This window comes from Hippocampus guttulatus, chromosome 6 (assembly GCF_054856545.1).
Source record: "Hippocampus guttulatus isolate MCC_2025c chromosome 6, RoL_Hgut_1.0, whole genome shotgun sequence".
NCBI lineage: Eukaryota > Metazoa > Chordata > Actinopteri > Syngnathiformes > Syngnathidae > Hippocampus > Hippocampus guttulatus.
The window spans coordinates 19,757,738-19,773,064 of record NC_141266.1 but is presented as its reverse complement, the minus strand read 5'-3'; the positions used below and the strand labels follow the sequence as shown (position 1 = coordinate 19,773,064).

Genomic DNA, 15,327 nt, shown 5'->3' with positions numbered 1-15,327 from the left:
ATCAGATGATTAACTCTCGAGACCACTGCAGATGCACTTTTTCACACACACACACAGACAGACACACACGCACGCACGCACACACGTACGCACCTGCAGGTGCGTGGGGTGTACTCTATGAATGAGAGATGTGGAATCTCATACGGATATACAACGTGCACACACGCAATGTCCGGCCTGATGTTTTAATAAACTCGCAGGGTGCATTCGGAGGGTCTTGGCGAAGCATCTGTCACTCAGGCGACATGTGGGCTTTCCTCTGCTTCTTTCCAAACAACAAAAACCGGCATGTTGCGCTAAAGCTGAGAGGAAAAAGGCTTACGAGAACCATCTCAAATGTGTCATGCGTGGGGATAGTTGCTCAACAACACACCTGGCGCACAAGTCAGACTTTTTCCCGTTACATGCTGGGAAGGGCCTCCTGGGAAGCGCCCCTTCCCTCTCACAAACGCTGGACACTTTTGGGCTTTGGGGTTGAAAAATTGTATCGCTGTTTATTTTTTTTTCTCAGACGCTTTCTTGGTTCAAAGTGCACCCCACTTGCATTTCTTCCACTAACAACATGGCTGCGAACGAGCCAAATGAGCTATTTCGAGGCAATATTGAGCTTTTTTTTTTTTTTTTCGAACACCCTAGCAACTCATTTCAAAATCGAGGTGAGCGAATTTAGTTCCTGTTAAGAAACAGTCAACATGAGTGAAATCATTTTCAGATTGCTTTGCATAAGTTGTTGATGGAGACCAGTGAAAGGCAATCGCACCGAACACGTACGTGTGCGCGCCCTCTGGGATGTGGCTGTGTTCAGAATTGACCAATTACATACAAAATAAAGTCCAGCTGTTCGAGCCGGCTTTTCCTGTCATTTTTTGGTGCTTTCTAGCAGAAGCCAGAAGCTTTTGTTCTGTACATAACTCCGTCCACCAGAGACGGGCAATCCGTCCCCGGGACAGAATGTTGCGTTCGTCCATCCCAGATGGACGCCCACTTTTGGGACAGAGGACGAGATGTTTTTTTTTGAAAGCAAGGGCGGAAGGGGGTTTTCGTTTGTCCCTTTAATAATCCCTAACCAGGTTAAGCATGTGGTGTCGGGACGCAAAAAATAAAAATATAAAAGGTCAGAGTGGAGCTAAACACTGTATTTTCTTAACAGGTTATCAACAGCACTACCTTTTTCACTCTGCAAATGTTTTTAATACTATTTATTTAATACAATACTATTTTTTAAATACTTAATCTATGGATGGTGATGCAAGTTCATGCGGTTAAAAAAGAACCTGCAGATTATAGCGCTTGTTTGGTGTGAGGAGATATGAAACAAATCCAAACAGCGTGGGGGGTTAAGATATCCTTTATTTAAGGGAATAATGAATAATGTCATTGTGATTTGACATTTCTATAATCGAAGGTGGTGGGCAACGTTTAAATTGGAAAGCAAACTCTGAGATTTTTATTTGAAAGCCATGTCGCGTCAAAGCTGACGCCCAGAACAGACACAACACACGTTCTGCCTCCCATTTGATGTGTGAGAGATCACAGAGGGGGCCAGGACCCCCACGTTTGGGGTCTGAACTACGGAACAATAGCAGCGGCAAAGCCCACCGACGCCGCCAACACACGACCCGCTGGATCTAATCCAAACACCGCCGCTATCTGCCAGACGAGGAGGAGGAGCGGGCCACAAAAGAGCACTTTCACCTTGATCAGAAGCGTCGCAGACTGGATGTCAAAGACATGAAAGCAGGATGACGACTAGACCTCAGGAAGGGACTACACCTGACTGACACCTTCAAAGAGGAACAGGAGCTCCTGGATCAGGAGAAACCAAGATCTTTGACATCCGAGCCACAAAAGGAGGAAATGAGATGAACATCTGGATTACGTCCCATTCATCTTCGTTCTTTAACTTTGCACTCTGTCAGTCGAAGAATTATTATTCAACAAGAATTATTTGATTGATTGATTTATATTAAAATGCGTCCAAAAAATGGAAGGAAAAAATAAAATGGAGTTGGAGAAAATCATTTTACCCCTGAATCTGTATATATTAAATGTTCATGAAAAATATTTTATTTCCTTATTGTGCTTGTTATATCTGAGCACTGTCTCTGCGGTTGATTTTTCATTTGAACTGATTTATATTTATTTATATGATTCCAACACTGCTGTGGTTTCATGATTATTGCATCATTTAGTCCTGCAAACATTACAGTCCTGCAAACGACAAACTGCTAGTTTTGTAATTACATATAAATATGTCGTTTATTCAGGTTTACCAAGTAATACTACTATTACCAATACAACTCTGGTGTCACAAATTGTTTATTGTGGTCAACAATAATAATAATTTTGATTTATGTCATGCTTTTCATAGGCCTCAATTTCTAAAAATTATAATTATTTTCACATTTCTGTCATCTTTTTTATTTGTTAGATTTTTTTGGGGGGGGGGTTCTTTTTATTTATCAAAAAATATTGCTGTGGTCAATGATATAACAATGCATTTAAAAATCATATTTGGCAAAACTACCGAAATATTAGAAACAGTATGTCGCAGTACTAATGGATACTCGTGAAAATTACACTCAAGTGATAAAATATTCCGAATTAAAAATAATAATGAATAACACTTCAACCAGTACTTTACCAGCCTCAGTTTAAAAAGAACAATATCTTTGCAAAGTCAAAATTTTTGGCATTGGATCTAATTAGATTATGCACCGAATATAGTGGCTCAATTTTAAACATGTTTTTTTTTCTTAAAGAGTACCAAAACAATTGTTTAAAATAATTCACGTCCACTCTGAAGGCGGATCCGCTTGAAAGTGTCACAGTTAAGACTTTTAACTACAGCAGGCCTACACAAAGTCAATAAAGTGCGCAGGAAGGTGAGGAGTGAAAGTGAATGAGGCAGCCAGGCCGGCAGACAGACACAGAGGGGCTGTTTGTGTGCGCAGAGGTGGGCTCGCTCTGTCTCCAGCGAGCAGGTGAGTCTCCTGCGGGTCGTCTGTCCTGACGCTCCTTTGTGGCCTTATCTACTTCCCGTCCCCTTGTGTGTTTAGACTGCTGCGGCTTCCTCTCATCTTTATTTGGGCCACATACGCCCAGCCGGCCTCCACGTGGACATTACGCTTTTATTTACGATTCAAATGTCGGTCTACAAGAAGAGATTCAGCGGAATTAAGAGCGAGAGAAAGAGTCAGAGAAGGTTCCCAACTACGGTGAGCTCCAATAGTTCTTCACACAGAGCAGAAAGAATATACATACAGTATGTGTGAGGGGTCTCTATGTGTTGCGGCTGTTTGGGTGATAAATTATCCATCCATCCATCCTGTGATCCGCTTTATCCTCATAAGCGTCGTGGGGCATGCTGGAGCCTATCCCGGTTGTCTCCGGGCAGTAGGCGGGGGACACCCTGAACCGGTTGCCAGCCAATCGCAGGGCACACAGAGATGAACAACCATCCGCGCTCACACTCACACCTAGGGACAATTTTGAGTGTTCAATCAGGCTGCCATGCATGTTTTTGGAATGTGGGAGGAGAGCGGAGTACCCGGAGAAAACCCACGCAGGCATGGGAAGAACATGCAAACCCCACACTCCTCTGCACTGTGAGGTCAACGCGCTAACCACTCGACTACCGGGCCGCCTGTGATAAATTAACAGTTGCTTGAATATTTACAAGGATTGTAAAATATGCTAAATTCCGTTAGCCCCTGCGTCACATTTCACGTTCCATATTAGCATGAAGCGAGTGGTCCTTTGTCAGATGAAAGGACATGGCTCAGTTTAATATCTTGGTGCTTAAATATCGAGCATTAGATTCTCTTTTGTTTTATGTTGGGAGTTTCACAGGAAACTATGGGCAATGATTTTTAAAAAGCTTGACACTTATTATTTGAGGAAAAAAATACAATTAATAAATAAGACAAGACAGGATAAGACCCATCAGATCAAATTTTTCCGAAGGTCAACTAGTGGTAAATCTAGCCACTCTTTTTGTCACTGAGGGTGGATATTGATGCCAGGGCCACGTGTGTGTTACATACCGTGATTGGGTAATGCCGCAGGGTATATCTCTCTGAGCAGGTCGCCAAGGGTGTGAGCGTCTCCTTCAGGTGAAACGGGACGAAAGAGTTTCTGGATGAAGGGTCTGTCACTCATCGTCTGTAAATGAATTAAGAGTTGAAAAGGTTCATATTAATCAGAAAAATTATTTTTTTCCCCCCTTTTTTTGTACACAAACCATATCTGGAAGACCCGCCAATCCATGTTGGACAATAAACAACCATATAAATCTTCTCTTATCTGCAAAAAATTGCCCCACACGAGTGTCTTTATTCTTGGCAGCTAGTCTAAGTGAACAGTGACCACTTTTAATAAAAAAATAAACAGAAGTGCAATCATGGCCAGGATAACAAGCTCATTAATTCGAGTTGCAGTTTGCAAAGATGTTGGCCAGACATGAGTCTCAGTCAGCTGCAGTTTTCGGAGAGAAGAAACAATATTCTGATTCTCTCCATACATATGTGCTGCCGTCCTTTGTGTTCGAACAGCTATTGCTTAAAGAGTTCTAACATTGTGATGGGACACGGATGGCATTCGTTAGACCGTCTGTAGTGTTTTACGTTTGTCAGCTTTAAGTAAAATGGACTTACATGAGCCAAACATATGTGGTTGTTTTATATACTCATTGCATAATTCTTTTTGTTTTATGTTTAGCTTGACGTTAAACCAACTCGGGTTGCAAAAACCCCACAAAAAACAGCTTGACAAATTGCTCACTATCTGACTGACTAATGCATCTAATATTGAAAGCTATTATCTGTATCGAGGCAGCCCGGTTGTCCAGTGGTTAGCGCGTCGACCTCACAGTGCAGAGGTACCGGGTTCAATTCCAGCTCCGGCCTCCCTGTGTGGAGTTTGCATGTTCTCCCCGGACCGGCGTGGATTTTCTCCGGGTACTCCGGTTTCCTCCCACATGGCAAAAACATGCATGGCAGGCTGATTGAACACTCTAAATTGTCCCTCGGTGTGAGTGTGAGCGCGGATGGTTGTTCGTCTCTGTGTGCCCTGCGATTGGCTGGAAACCGGTTCAGGGTGGCCCCCGCCTACTGCCCGATGACTGCTGGCATAGCCTCCAGCAACCCCCGCGACCGTTGTGAGGATATAGCGAATCGGAAAATGGATGGATGGATATCTGTATCTAAAGACAGATGTCGATTTTCTCTCTGCTTTCAAGTGCTTGCTGATTGAGCTTCAGTCACTTGCCAGCTGCTTTGCATTAAAGCCCATTCATTCCGGGAGCATCTGCCCATCAACTAATAGCTCACATGAACACCAAGAGGTGAGAAAAATGCTTTTTTTTCTCCGCCCACGTCCTGGATTACACCTGTTCCGCAGAAGGTGATTCCACCAAGTATTCCGGCATGCGTGCAAATGACTCATCCCACATTTGACGTTGCAAGAGTTGGAAGGATGAAAGGCGACACGGGGAAAGTCCCGGGTGCTGAAAAACCAAGGAGGGAGCAGATTGGAAGCGACGAGATGAGGCATCGGCGGCATTTTTGCTGCAGATGTGAGAGTCGATGGAGATGCAGATCTACATTAGTCTGGAAATCATCAGACGTGTTTACTGGGCAGCATCGGAACGCCACTGGCTCGGCCTCAAGGTGAAATGAATCATGGCAATCACGTAGCGCTTATTGATTCTACCCCAAGGGGTTAAGAGTTCAGCAGAATTTTTTCCCCTTTCACAAGCCAAACGTTTCCACTGTCACGGAAACCAAGAAATGAACCGGACAGGATTTTGACGCTCTCATGTAGCCGAAGAAGTGAAGCAAGCAAGAATGTCGATGGCGTGAAATTTGGACCTTTCATTGAACACAAAGCAATTGTTCTGATGTATGAATGACCAGTGGACAAGCATTTCATTTTTCCTTCGGTCACTCCACGTTGGTGGCAACACATGAAACATTCTTTTCTTTTCAAACAAATCTAGGGGCTTTTTCATGATTTACTTGGTTGTATAATTTCACATCTGATGAGTGGTCAGCTACTCCAGACACAAAGCGTTTCGTAAACAGCACGAGACATGATTAAAAAGTAATCTTTCCATCCTATGTTCCCTTTGAAGAAAAAAATTGAAATAGCTGTCAGTCTGAAGCAACGCAGTCAAGTGCAACCACAATAGAATAGACTTAAAACACTGTAATATGCACATAGGGAGGCGCACGGTATGCATGGCTTTAAATTTGCCATATGTAGTATGCAATGGGACTCACGATAACACCAATAATAAAATTTTGTGCTCCGCTATTGGAAAGAAGTTTGTGTCTTACTCCAATTTTATATGTCCGTTTTAAGCAACGGACACAACGACAAAGATTTCACTCTTTTCCCCAAATGCAATTCCATATCATCGTATATTTCTATCAGGGCGGCACAAGTCTGAAACAGCCGACCTTGGAATTTAAGAGAACTTTCTCAGGTGACGATCCGAGGTTGAACTACTTCCAGGTTATACTACTTCCGCTCACCGGAATTAACCTCCAGTTACCCACGTTCCCAATGAGTACAAACATTCCAGAAAATTGATTGACAGAATAATAGTTTAGTTTAGTTACACTAATTTAACGTGTCCCAGCTAAAACTGATTGATGATGTCGTCCGGTCCCGTCGCGGTCCAGTTCCGTTCTTGAATAGGAGCCGCTGCTGTGTCATCGAGCTGAAGATTTTGGCCAGAGCCAGAGGAGCTAGTCTTCCATCTTCGCACCTCGCGGCATTGACTCCATCGCACCTTGTCGACACCCAACCCGAGGTGTCAAACAAGAGCCCCGGGGACACACGATAGGCTCTAATCATGAGAGACGTGAAAAGGAAACCAGTAAGCAGCGGGATCGAGTGACCAGGCGGTAACTACACACCGCCGAGCAGCCGTACGAAGGTGGCGAAGATGGCGTGGAAGGCGTCGAAGCCAATGTTCATGTTACACAGAAAGATTGAGTCATCCACGCCAGTTGAAGGCTGTGCATTTGGTACCTGGGACATTAAAAAACGTAATCCACGTTTTTATATCACCACCACTATCACGTCACTACTGAAAATAGGCAACTTGCGCACCCGCAACACGCAGTTAGCTAACAAGCTATGCTGATGCATTGAAATTGCATCTTCCCTTACAATGCATTTAGCAGAGATTCTGACCGTGTTTGACAACGGATAGCACGGCTTCATTTTTCACAAGGCTTCACCCGGTCAGGATTTTTCCAATGTATGGAAACCGATAGGTCAGCCATACAACAATGTACAACTGTGCCAGTATCTGAAGTCTTGTCCACTTGATATTCTTTTTTTTTTTTAAATGACAAAACGGACGTGTTTTGCTGGCCTGGTCAATGCTTCTGATCGAGTTTAGGCCAGCAGAGAAGGCCTTGCTGTCCGTGACGGTCACCACAGATCCACAGCAATCCTTGCCTTGGTGAAGCAGGGAGAGTGCGTTAAGTGACAGCGACTTGGATGCATTTTTAAAATGTGGCGTGGCCCATGAATAATACAGGTCAGGACTATTGTTTCCGCGAGGTGATGAAGACACTTTCTTTTGAGCCCCCCTGACACCTTAGCTGGCCGGGCGGCACATGGCGACACCGGCGCGGTGGCGTCGCCCTCACTCGGTGAAAAGAGCAGCGCAACTCAACACGTCACCTAATTGGCGGCAAAGGGGATTCAATCTGCCGAAGTGATGGCAAAATAATGGGGATGGAGAAATGGCGCTGTCAATCAAGAGTTGTTTCCACTGAACTTTGAGCCCGTCCATCCATTGGCGAATAAAAAATTCCACACACTTTTGGTTGTGTGTTACGGGGACTTGAAATGGCCTCACGCAAGAGAAGAGACGCCATTGATTGCTTGACATGATGATCGCATACTCTTAAAAAAAAAAAAAAGGAACGAAAGTGCAGTGTGCCAACAGCAACACAGAACTGTCTTACGCAACCGCACATCTATAGTACCGTATTGGCCCGAATATAAGACGGCCCTGATTATAGGACGTCCCCCTCTTTGGCAAGACTCAAGTTTGAAAAAAGACTTTTTGAACACCAAATTAATTTTTATACAGAAAATAATTACAGTACATCTGAAACAAATGATTATAACAATATATTTGAGAGGAAAAAGCATGTTATTTTGCCTCATTCAAATCTTAATATCTGAACATTTAAATATGTAAACTAAAGTGCAATCACATTCGGTAATGAATGGCTTCTGGTTTTTGAAATGTAAATGACATCATAACTTCTCCTCAGCTGCCGATCTTCGACCCACTTTTCTCCAGATTGTCGCTACGTTTCTCCATTTTCTGTTATCTCTTCTATTATTTTCTTCTCTTTTCTTACTTACTGCTATTTTTTATTTTTCTTCTTCGTGCTACCGCTATTTTTATTTTTATTCTTCGTGGCAGGGGTTCGCTTTGGCCTGGGGAGTCAAGTTCAGCATTAGCTTCAATGATATCTGGCGCCATCTAGCGTCATGAGTATAATGTCTAGACCCCGACTATAAGACGACCCCCACTTTTTCAGTCTTATTTCAATGCAAACAACACCGTCTTATACTCAGGCCAATACGGTAATATAAACATTGTTTGCCAATTTAGTGAACTGCAATCCCTCCAAAGGTTGTCAAGTACAGACACGGCCGCAAGTGTCATTTCAATCTTATCACTGACCAAACGGTAAGAAAACAAAAGGCGCAAGAAGCATATTCGTTCATGAGCTGCCGTTGTCCACAATTTACGGTAAGTAACTTAACACAGAACAGCTAACAGCAGCAGTTGCCTGAGCCAATGACAGCTGTTGACTGCCACGTTATACAACAGGCCAGGACGGGCAGGCATTTTAAAAGATAGCACTTTCAAAGTCACAAATACTACAGGGTAGAATGTGAGTATGGTGACCCCAGGTGGACAAAGATAATGTTCCCATGCATATTTTGAACTGGCAAAATGCATTGAGTTTGTTAAAAAAAAAAAGTCACTACGGTACTTGGAAGATTTCCGTTCATTGCGGCATGTTCTGGAACATAACCCCTGCCACTACTGCATTGCAACATTTTATGCTAATTTTCATTCAACAAAGTGAGGTTCGGGTGAAAATGTTGGTTTAAATATACAACATTCAATTTGCTTTTGTTTTATGTGACAGTTTAAAATAAACGTCTATTGAGAGTCGCTGGGAGAGTCAAAATTTTCTTCTTCTGCTTGTCTCCTATTTCTTGAAAGCGAGAAAATGAGAACAGGTGACAAAGAAAACTTCTAAAGGGGTTTTAGGTTAAGTTTATATGTGTTTAAAGCAGGGTGATGGAGAAAGCTATTAAAAACATGCGTTGCATTTGTTTTCTCTCCTATCTCAGGTCTGGAATATCCCCCCAGTGAGAAACAGCGCTTTACTGTACAGGTAAAGCCAATTATAAACAAAAGTCGAGTCTGATTCAGGTGAGGTTGCATTCAGCGTCTAATTGAACAGATGCCAGTAGACTGATAATGATCTGTAATGCGGTTTAAGGAATGACTCCAACACAGCAGAGACATGGAATGAATTATTTTGAAACCTAAAATAACTTTGTGTCGTGTTCCTGTTAGCGACGAGATGGATTGCAACACGTCTACATCGTCCATTGACGGTCACGGTTGTGTTACGAGATCCTTACAGTAAAACATGGCATGACGTCCTCATCACCTGTTGCCTTTGGCATCTTCACACACACAAGAGAGCGTGGGGAGCATTCCCGTGTGTTGTAATTGTCTGCGGAGTCACCCCACCGCCCCCCTTCTTCGTCTAAACTAGCCATTACCAGATATCTGGGAGGCAATAAACATGTATTCTTCCAAGGACGCAGCTTCCAGAGAGGCGGGTGAGTTCCACGGGGGTGTTGATGCGGTGATTAACCACTGAGTCACATAGTGGGAACATGGAGGCGTACCTGTTTAGCAGACAATATTGGTGCCATTCTTTGACATAGCAGGACAACCATTAACAATACATTGGATACAATTCAGTTATGATTTGGTCATAAAGATGAAAGGAATTTCTTTTTTTTTTTTAATATTTTCGCAGTTTGTGTAAAAACAACAACAACAACAAAACACAAATTACAATTTGAATTTACCTCCAGCAAATGGCAAAAACTGCGAATAATTGACACCCCCTAACCAGCAAAGTTTGTAGTTGCCTCTTGATGCAACAAAATTGAAGAAAAGCACTACTTTTATCAAAATAAAGCTCCTCAACTAACGTCAACATAATTCCTTGGCACCAATATGAAACAAAATGAGTAGAAAGCAATACTTTTATCGCTTTTAGCATGAGCGCAAAAACAGCAGCTGACCTGAGTCGGTCAATCAACTGCTCCAAAGGTAAAATTTTCATTTTTAAAGGATCGCCTCACATCAGAGGGAGCACAGTGTGACTAACTGTGGTCAACATGTCTGCCTCACAGTCAAGAGGTTCCGGGTACGAAAGCTCTTCTCGTAAGCAACTCTGACCCATCAAAGAGAAAAAAATTCGATTGAACACGTAAAGTGAGATGAATGCTCAAAACAGTAGGCATCCGTTGGCAGCAGAAGTAAAAGGACCAAAACAAGATGTGCGTTTATCAGCGTCCGCATCTCACTCGCCGGAATAAAAAGTGTACGTGATGGCCGCCAGGCATCTTTGTCGCCACCACGGCTGCAGGCCAGACGGAAATGAGCCCTCTGTTATTTGGACTCTGCGTTGTCATTAATTCTGTCTGCATCAAACGCAGCACATGTTATTTACACTAAAGACCACAATCTGCCTTTGAAGGACGCCAAGCATGTGTTTGCCTGTGTCTGCGTGTGCGTGTGTGTGCGCGCACGCACGACTCGCCTCCTCTAAAGTCATGCGTGGTGACTTCTGAGGGCCAGACGGCTTTGTTCTTGAATTTCTGCCGTCTTCTTGCGTCCATGTTCACTTTCTCCACACTCGCGTCATGTCACGACACGTTGGCCGAGCTAAACACCGGATTTTTTTTTTCTCCCCGACGTGCGAGAACGGCGAGCGTCTGCACGGAAACATCTGAATGGATTGATTGAACGCGTGCCAGCCAGGACGACTGGCAGTGCTTGTTCGTGATGGGGACTGTAAATATTGAGCGGTGCGTCTCTAGAACCATGTACCATTATCTATTTTTGGCTTTTCTTCAATGCACCAAAATTGTGCTTATTGTTCATTCCTGTGTTTTTAATGAGCTTCATTTTCTAAAATGTATTTATTTATTTATTTATTTTGACTTTGCGCTCCTCCGATCCCAAATTTTGTTTGTTTCCAGATGTACATATTCGATTTGTATCCAAAGTTCAAGATCCCTGGTCTGGATGAACCAACTGAATATTTCCAGAGAACATCTCACTCACGTTCTTTCACTTTGTGTTCCGTTGGGTGTAAATATTTAGCATCTCGTTTCCAAAACAACGGAAAGTTTGGAGTCACGCGCTGAGAAGTCTTGGCCGACAGGTTTCTTTTTCTGTCTTTTCTTTTTTTAATGGCGACGACAAGTGCACTGTCTGAGTGGGCGTGTCAAAGGGGCTTTAAAGGGCTAAATTTTACTGCCACACACAAGAATGTTTGACTTAAGTGCATTAAGAGGCTTTATGGCACACAAGATGAGAGAATAAAGACGAGAAGCAGCGGAGCCGTCGTGACACGCCGGATGATCAATCATGGCAAACAACAAAGCATCACATCTGCATCCCTGGCTGACAGTATGTTGAGCCAGTGGGCCGACAGCGAGAGTGAGGGGCTTTTCCCAACACCGCAAACGTCCTGATACTCAAAGCACAGCTTGTTTTTCCAAGACAAATCTGTTCCACATTCTCGCTCGGATTTTGTCGTGACTCTTTAGTGACCGCTGGGCATCAAAAGGATTTATGGTTATATTCCCGAATGTGGGAGCCGTCGGCTTCCTGGTTGCTTCCACGCAACGCAACATTACAGATTTCTCAAATCAAGGCAAACCGTGCATGTTCTCTATCTTGCCAGACAGTTTTGGGGGAAAGACCACTAAACTTGCGTCAAGCATTTTTTTTTTTTATGTTAGCGTCAAGCTTTTTTTTTTTTAATGTTACCGAGATTCGAACAGTCATCTAATTCTTTTGGTGCACATAGAATAAATAGCGTTCAGGGACAGGACAGCCCTAAAAAGGTTTCTAATTCCCGATAGCTCCCACAAAATGGCAAACTATTCCTTGTTACGCCTTGTTGTTTGAAGCAGTTATAAATTAAAGAGGAGAGAATCAAGGTCTCCTTTCACCAGTGGTTCAGAGATGTCGTGATGAAAACACTACTTTTTGTCTAAATGAGCTTTTCAACTCACTTGAGGAAAATTCATTGGCATCAAAATGCCACAAGATGGCAGCAAAGTATTACGTTTGTCGAAATGAAGCTCTCAACTCACTTAAACATAGTTCCTTGGAATCAAGACGCCGCTAGATGGCAGCGATGCACTACTTTTGTCAAAATTAAACTCAATGCACTGCAACTATAGTTCTCTGACATCAAATTGCTAAAGGATGGAAGCTAAGTACCGTTTTGTCTAAACAAACCTCCTCAACACACTTCAACATAGTTCCTTGGCACCAAGATACAAGATGGTGGCAAAGCACGACTTTTGTCACAATTAAGCTCCTCAACATAATTACCAGACACCAAATTGCCACAGGATGGCAGCAAAACACAACTTTACTCATAATGAAGATCCTCAACGCACTTCAACATAGTTCCCTGGCACCATCAGGAGAGCAGCAAAAAGTCTAAATGATGATCCTCAACTCACCTCATTTTAGATCACTTGCACTATGACGTCACGAGAGCAATACTTTTACTGCATTATTATTGAATTTGTGTTTTCGTCTCGTTTCCTTGTTTTAGGAAAGCTTGACGAGTCAAAATTTCAGATCTCTGGTCAGATAATTCTGCTTAAATCAACTAACAGATTTCTCATTACATGACTATTATCCCTGGTGTGTCAGCCCTGCTTTCGCATTTTCATGTTTTCCAGTCGAGGGTTATCTGCTTGTTTGTCATCTCCGTTTTCGTTTTTGCCAGCCAGGGGACTTTTTACCTGAGTCAGGAGCAAAGTGAGGAGGAGGAGGAGGCGGCGGCGGTGGCACCGAAGATGCAATCTGAGGCAGCTTGTCCACTTACGCCTCCGGATCAAGTACCCATCCCCGCCCTTTGTCATCACAAAAACGGCGATGACATCATCTGTGTGGTGTACAGATGAATATCTTGGACTGGACGGAAACTGTGATGCGGGCCGGCGGGCGGCAGACAGGAATGTCGTTAACTGCACTACGTGTAATGATCAGACCGCCATTTACAATAAATAGGTGTCTTGCCTTGACATACTGTATATCCAAAACAAACATACAGACTTGACAATTGACAATTAGCTACCATAAGCCCTCTGGGTCCCATTTGATTATGATACATTGTTTGTTCTAATGCAGAACACAAACAATAATCTTTGTGTGTTTTTATTCTTAAAACCACATCAATGGCAAAAATTATTTTGAACATAGAGTACCTTTACCCCTTTTACAACATTTTCACACCTATATCGTTCATACTTCAAAGTCCGATTTTATGTTATTCATTTTCCCATTTGCCGATTTTGCGAACAACGAACACCTTTATTACGTAAATTTCATTACAATGGCCAGATTTTTCCCACAAAATAGCAAAAATGCCTTCGTTACAACGAACCGTGGAAAGCTAACTGATGCCGCGATGTTGGTTATGAACACGGTATTACAGCACGGGATTCCCCTCCACTGCTTAGCAACGCTATTGATCGACTCGATTGATTGTCGCACTTCCAGAGGCACGGCGTGGTCCTGAGCACGTGCTCTGAAAATATGTCTGGTAAAAGGAAGCAAATCTTGCTGTCGGAAATAGTCTCGCCCTTTCGAAAGGGAGTCTCCCAGACGAAGCTTAGCCGAGACTATGAATAGGCAAAGTCAACAATTTCGACACTCATCCGCAATGGCAAAAAAATCATGCCAGTTATTTGAGGCCAATAGATTGAAAGATGATCGTAAACGGCTTCGGGGCATGGCACATCCTGAAGTGGAGAAGGCACTTTGTTGACTGAATGTTTTCTTCAGACTGAATACACATATTTGTAATTGACATGTTTATACTGTATTACATTTTCATGTTTTTACATCTACAAATGTTCATATTGTATTAGACGTCGTAGTTGACAGCCATTGTCTTAGAAATGGTTACAATGAACTACTGTTATAACGTACAGTTTCGTTATGTCCTTTGAGGTACTTTTGTAATAAGGTTCGACTGTATATAGACACATATATGCTACACATTCAACACTAGCTGCCTCAATTAGCTTGGGTAAAAAAATTAAAAAAAATCGCAGTATTCAACAACAAGCCAACAAGCTATAAAAAGCTTTAAAGGGGAAGCCAAGTCAAACATTTTCCTTACAGTAATATGTTACTTTGCGCCCCCACTAGTCTGAACAAAGCATTTATCCATCTCAGGGGGGCGGCCATTTTGTCAGTGGCAGTCGACTAAAAATGAAATCACAGCTAAAAGGTACTTCAAACATCTTGGCCACAAAATAATAATAATAAAAAAAAATCAACAGGTTTCTTCCTGCACTCGTAGAATGACTAAGATGAACTCAAAGACTTGAACAAATGCAGGGTCCAACATGAATGGTGGCTCGATGGCCCTGGGCCAGTATGGCGCTGCGTCAGGCTACCACATACATGACAGATCCCGGCCCAACCGGCCTACCGCAGATTCATTAAATAAATACAATAAAATCAACACAATCTTGCTTTTGACACCAAAACGTTTCTATTAATATGGTCTTTTATAATAGCATATTTCATGTATAATGTACAATTCTAACAGGGCCAACACAACTTAGCTCAGGGCCACAACTCAAAAGGGTTTATTCACACTCTAAAATGTATCATACTGGCAATGTTTTTCCCACTACCATTGACACATTTGGACTACAAGTGTGCAATTAAACCTTCCGAGCAAACTACCAAACTCAACCATAACACTACAAGGCCCAACTAGTGGGATTATGTCCAACACTCTGGCACCAAAATGCCCTCTTGTACTTTAGTCTCCATACAAGCCTTGTGGGTCCTTATTTAAAAGCCAGAGAGTTGAGCAAGGAATTTGTGCGCTGGATGTTTACAGCTTCCGAAAAGGCTCCAAGTGACAGCTGCTTATTTAAAAGCAACGTCACATAATTCTCAGAAACTCGCTCATG

The 15,327-nt window shown here is 42.8% G+C and overlaps 1 protein-coding gene across 2 annotated transcripts in view; it reads right to left on the bottom strand.

The window, feature by feature from the left end:
* The window catches only part of atg5 (ATG5 autophagy related 5 homolog (S. cerevisiae)), a 45,019-nt gene that overhangs the window by 23,954 nt on the left and 5,738 nt on the right, over window positions 1-15,327 (bottom strand). For both annotated transcript variants that reach the window (XM_086112756.1, XM_086112755.1), the window contains exon 7: window positions 4,047-4,164. In XM_086112756.1, coding sequence (XP_085968882.1) covers window positions 4,047-4,164 — 118 coding nt within the window. The remainder of the gene's footprint in view (window positions 1-4,046; window positions 4,165-15,327) is intronic.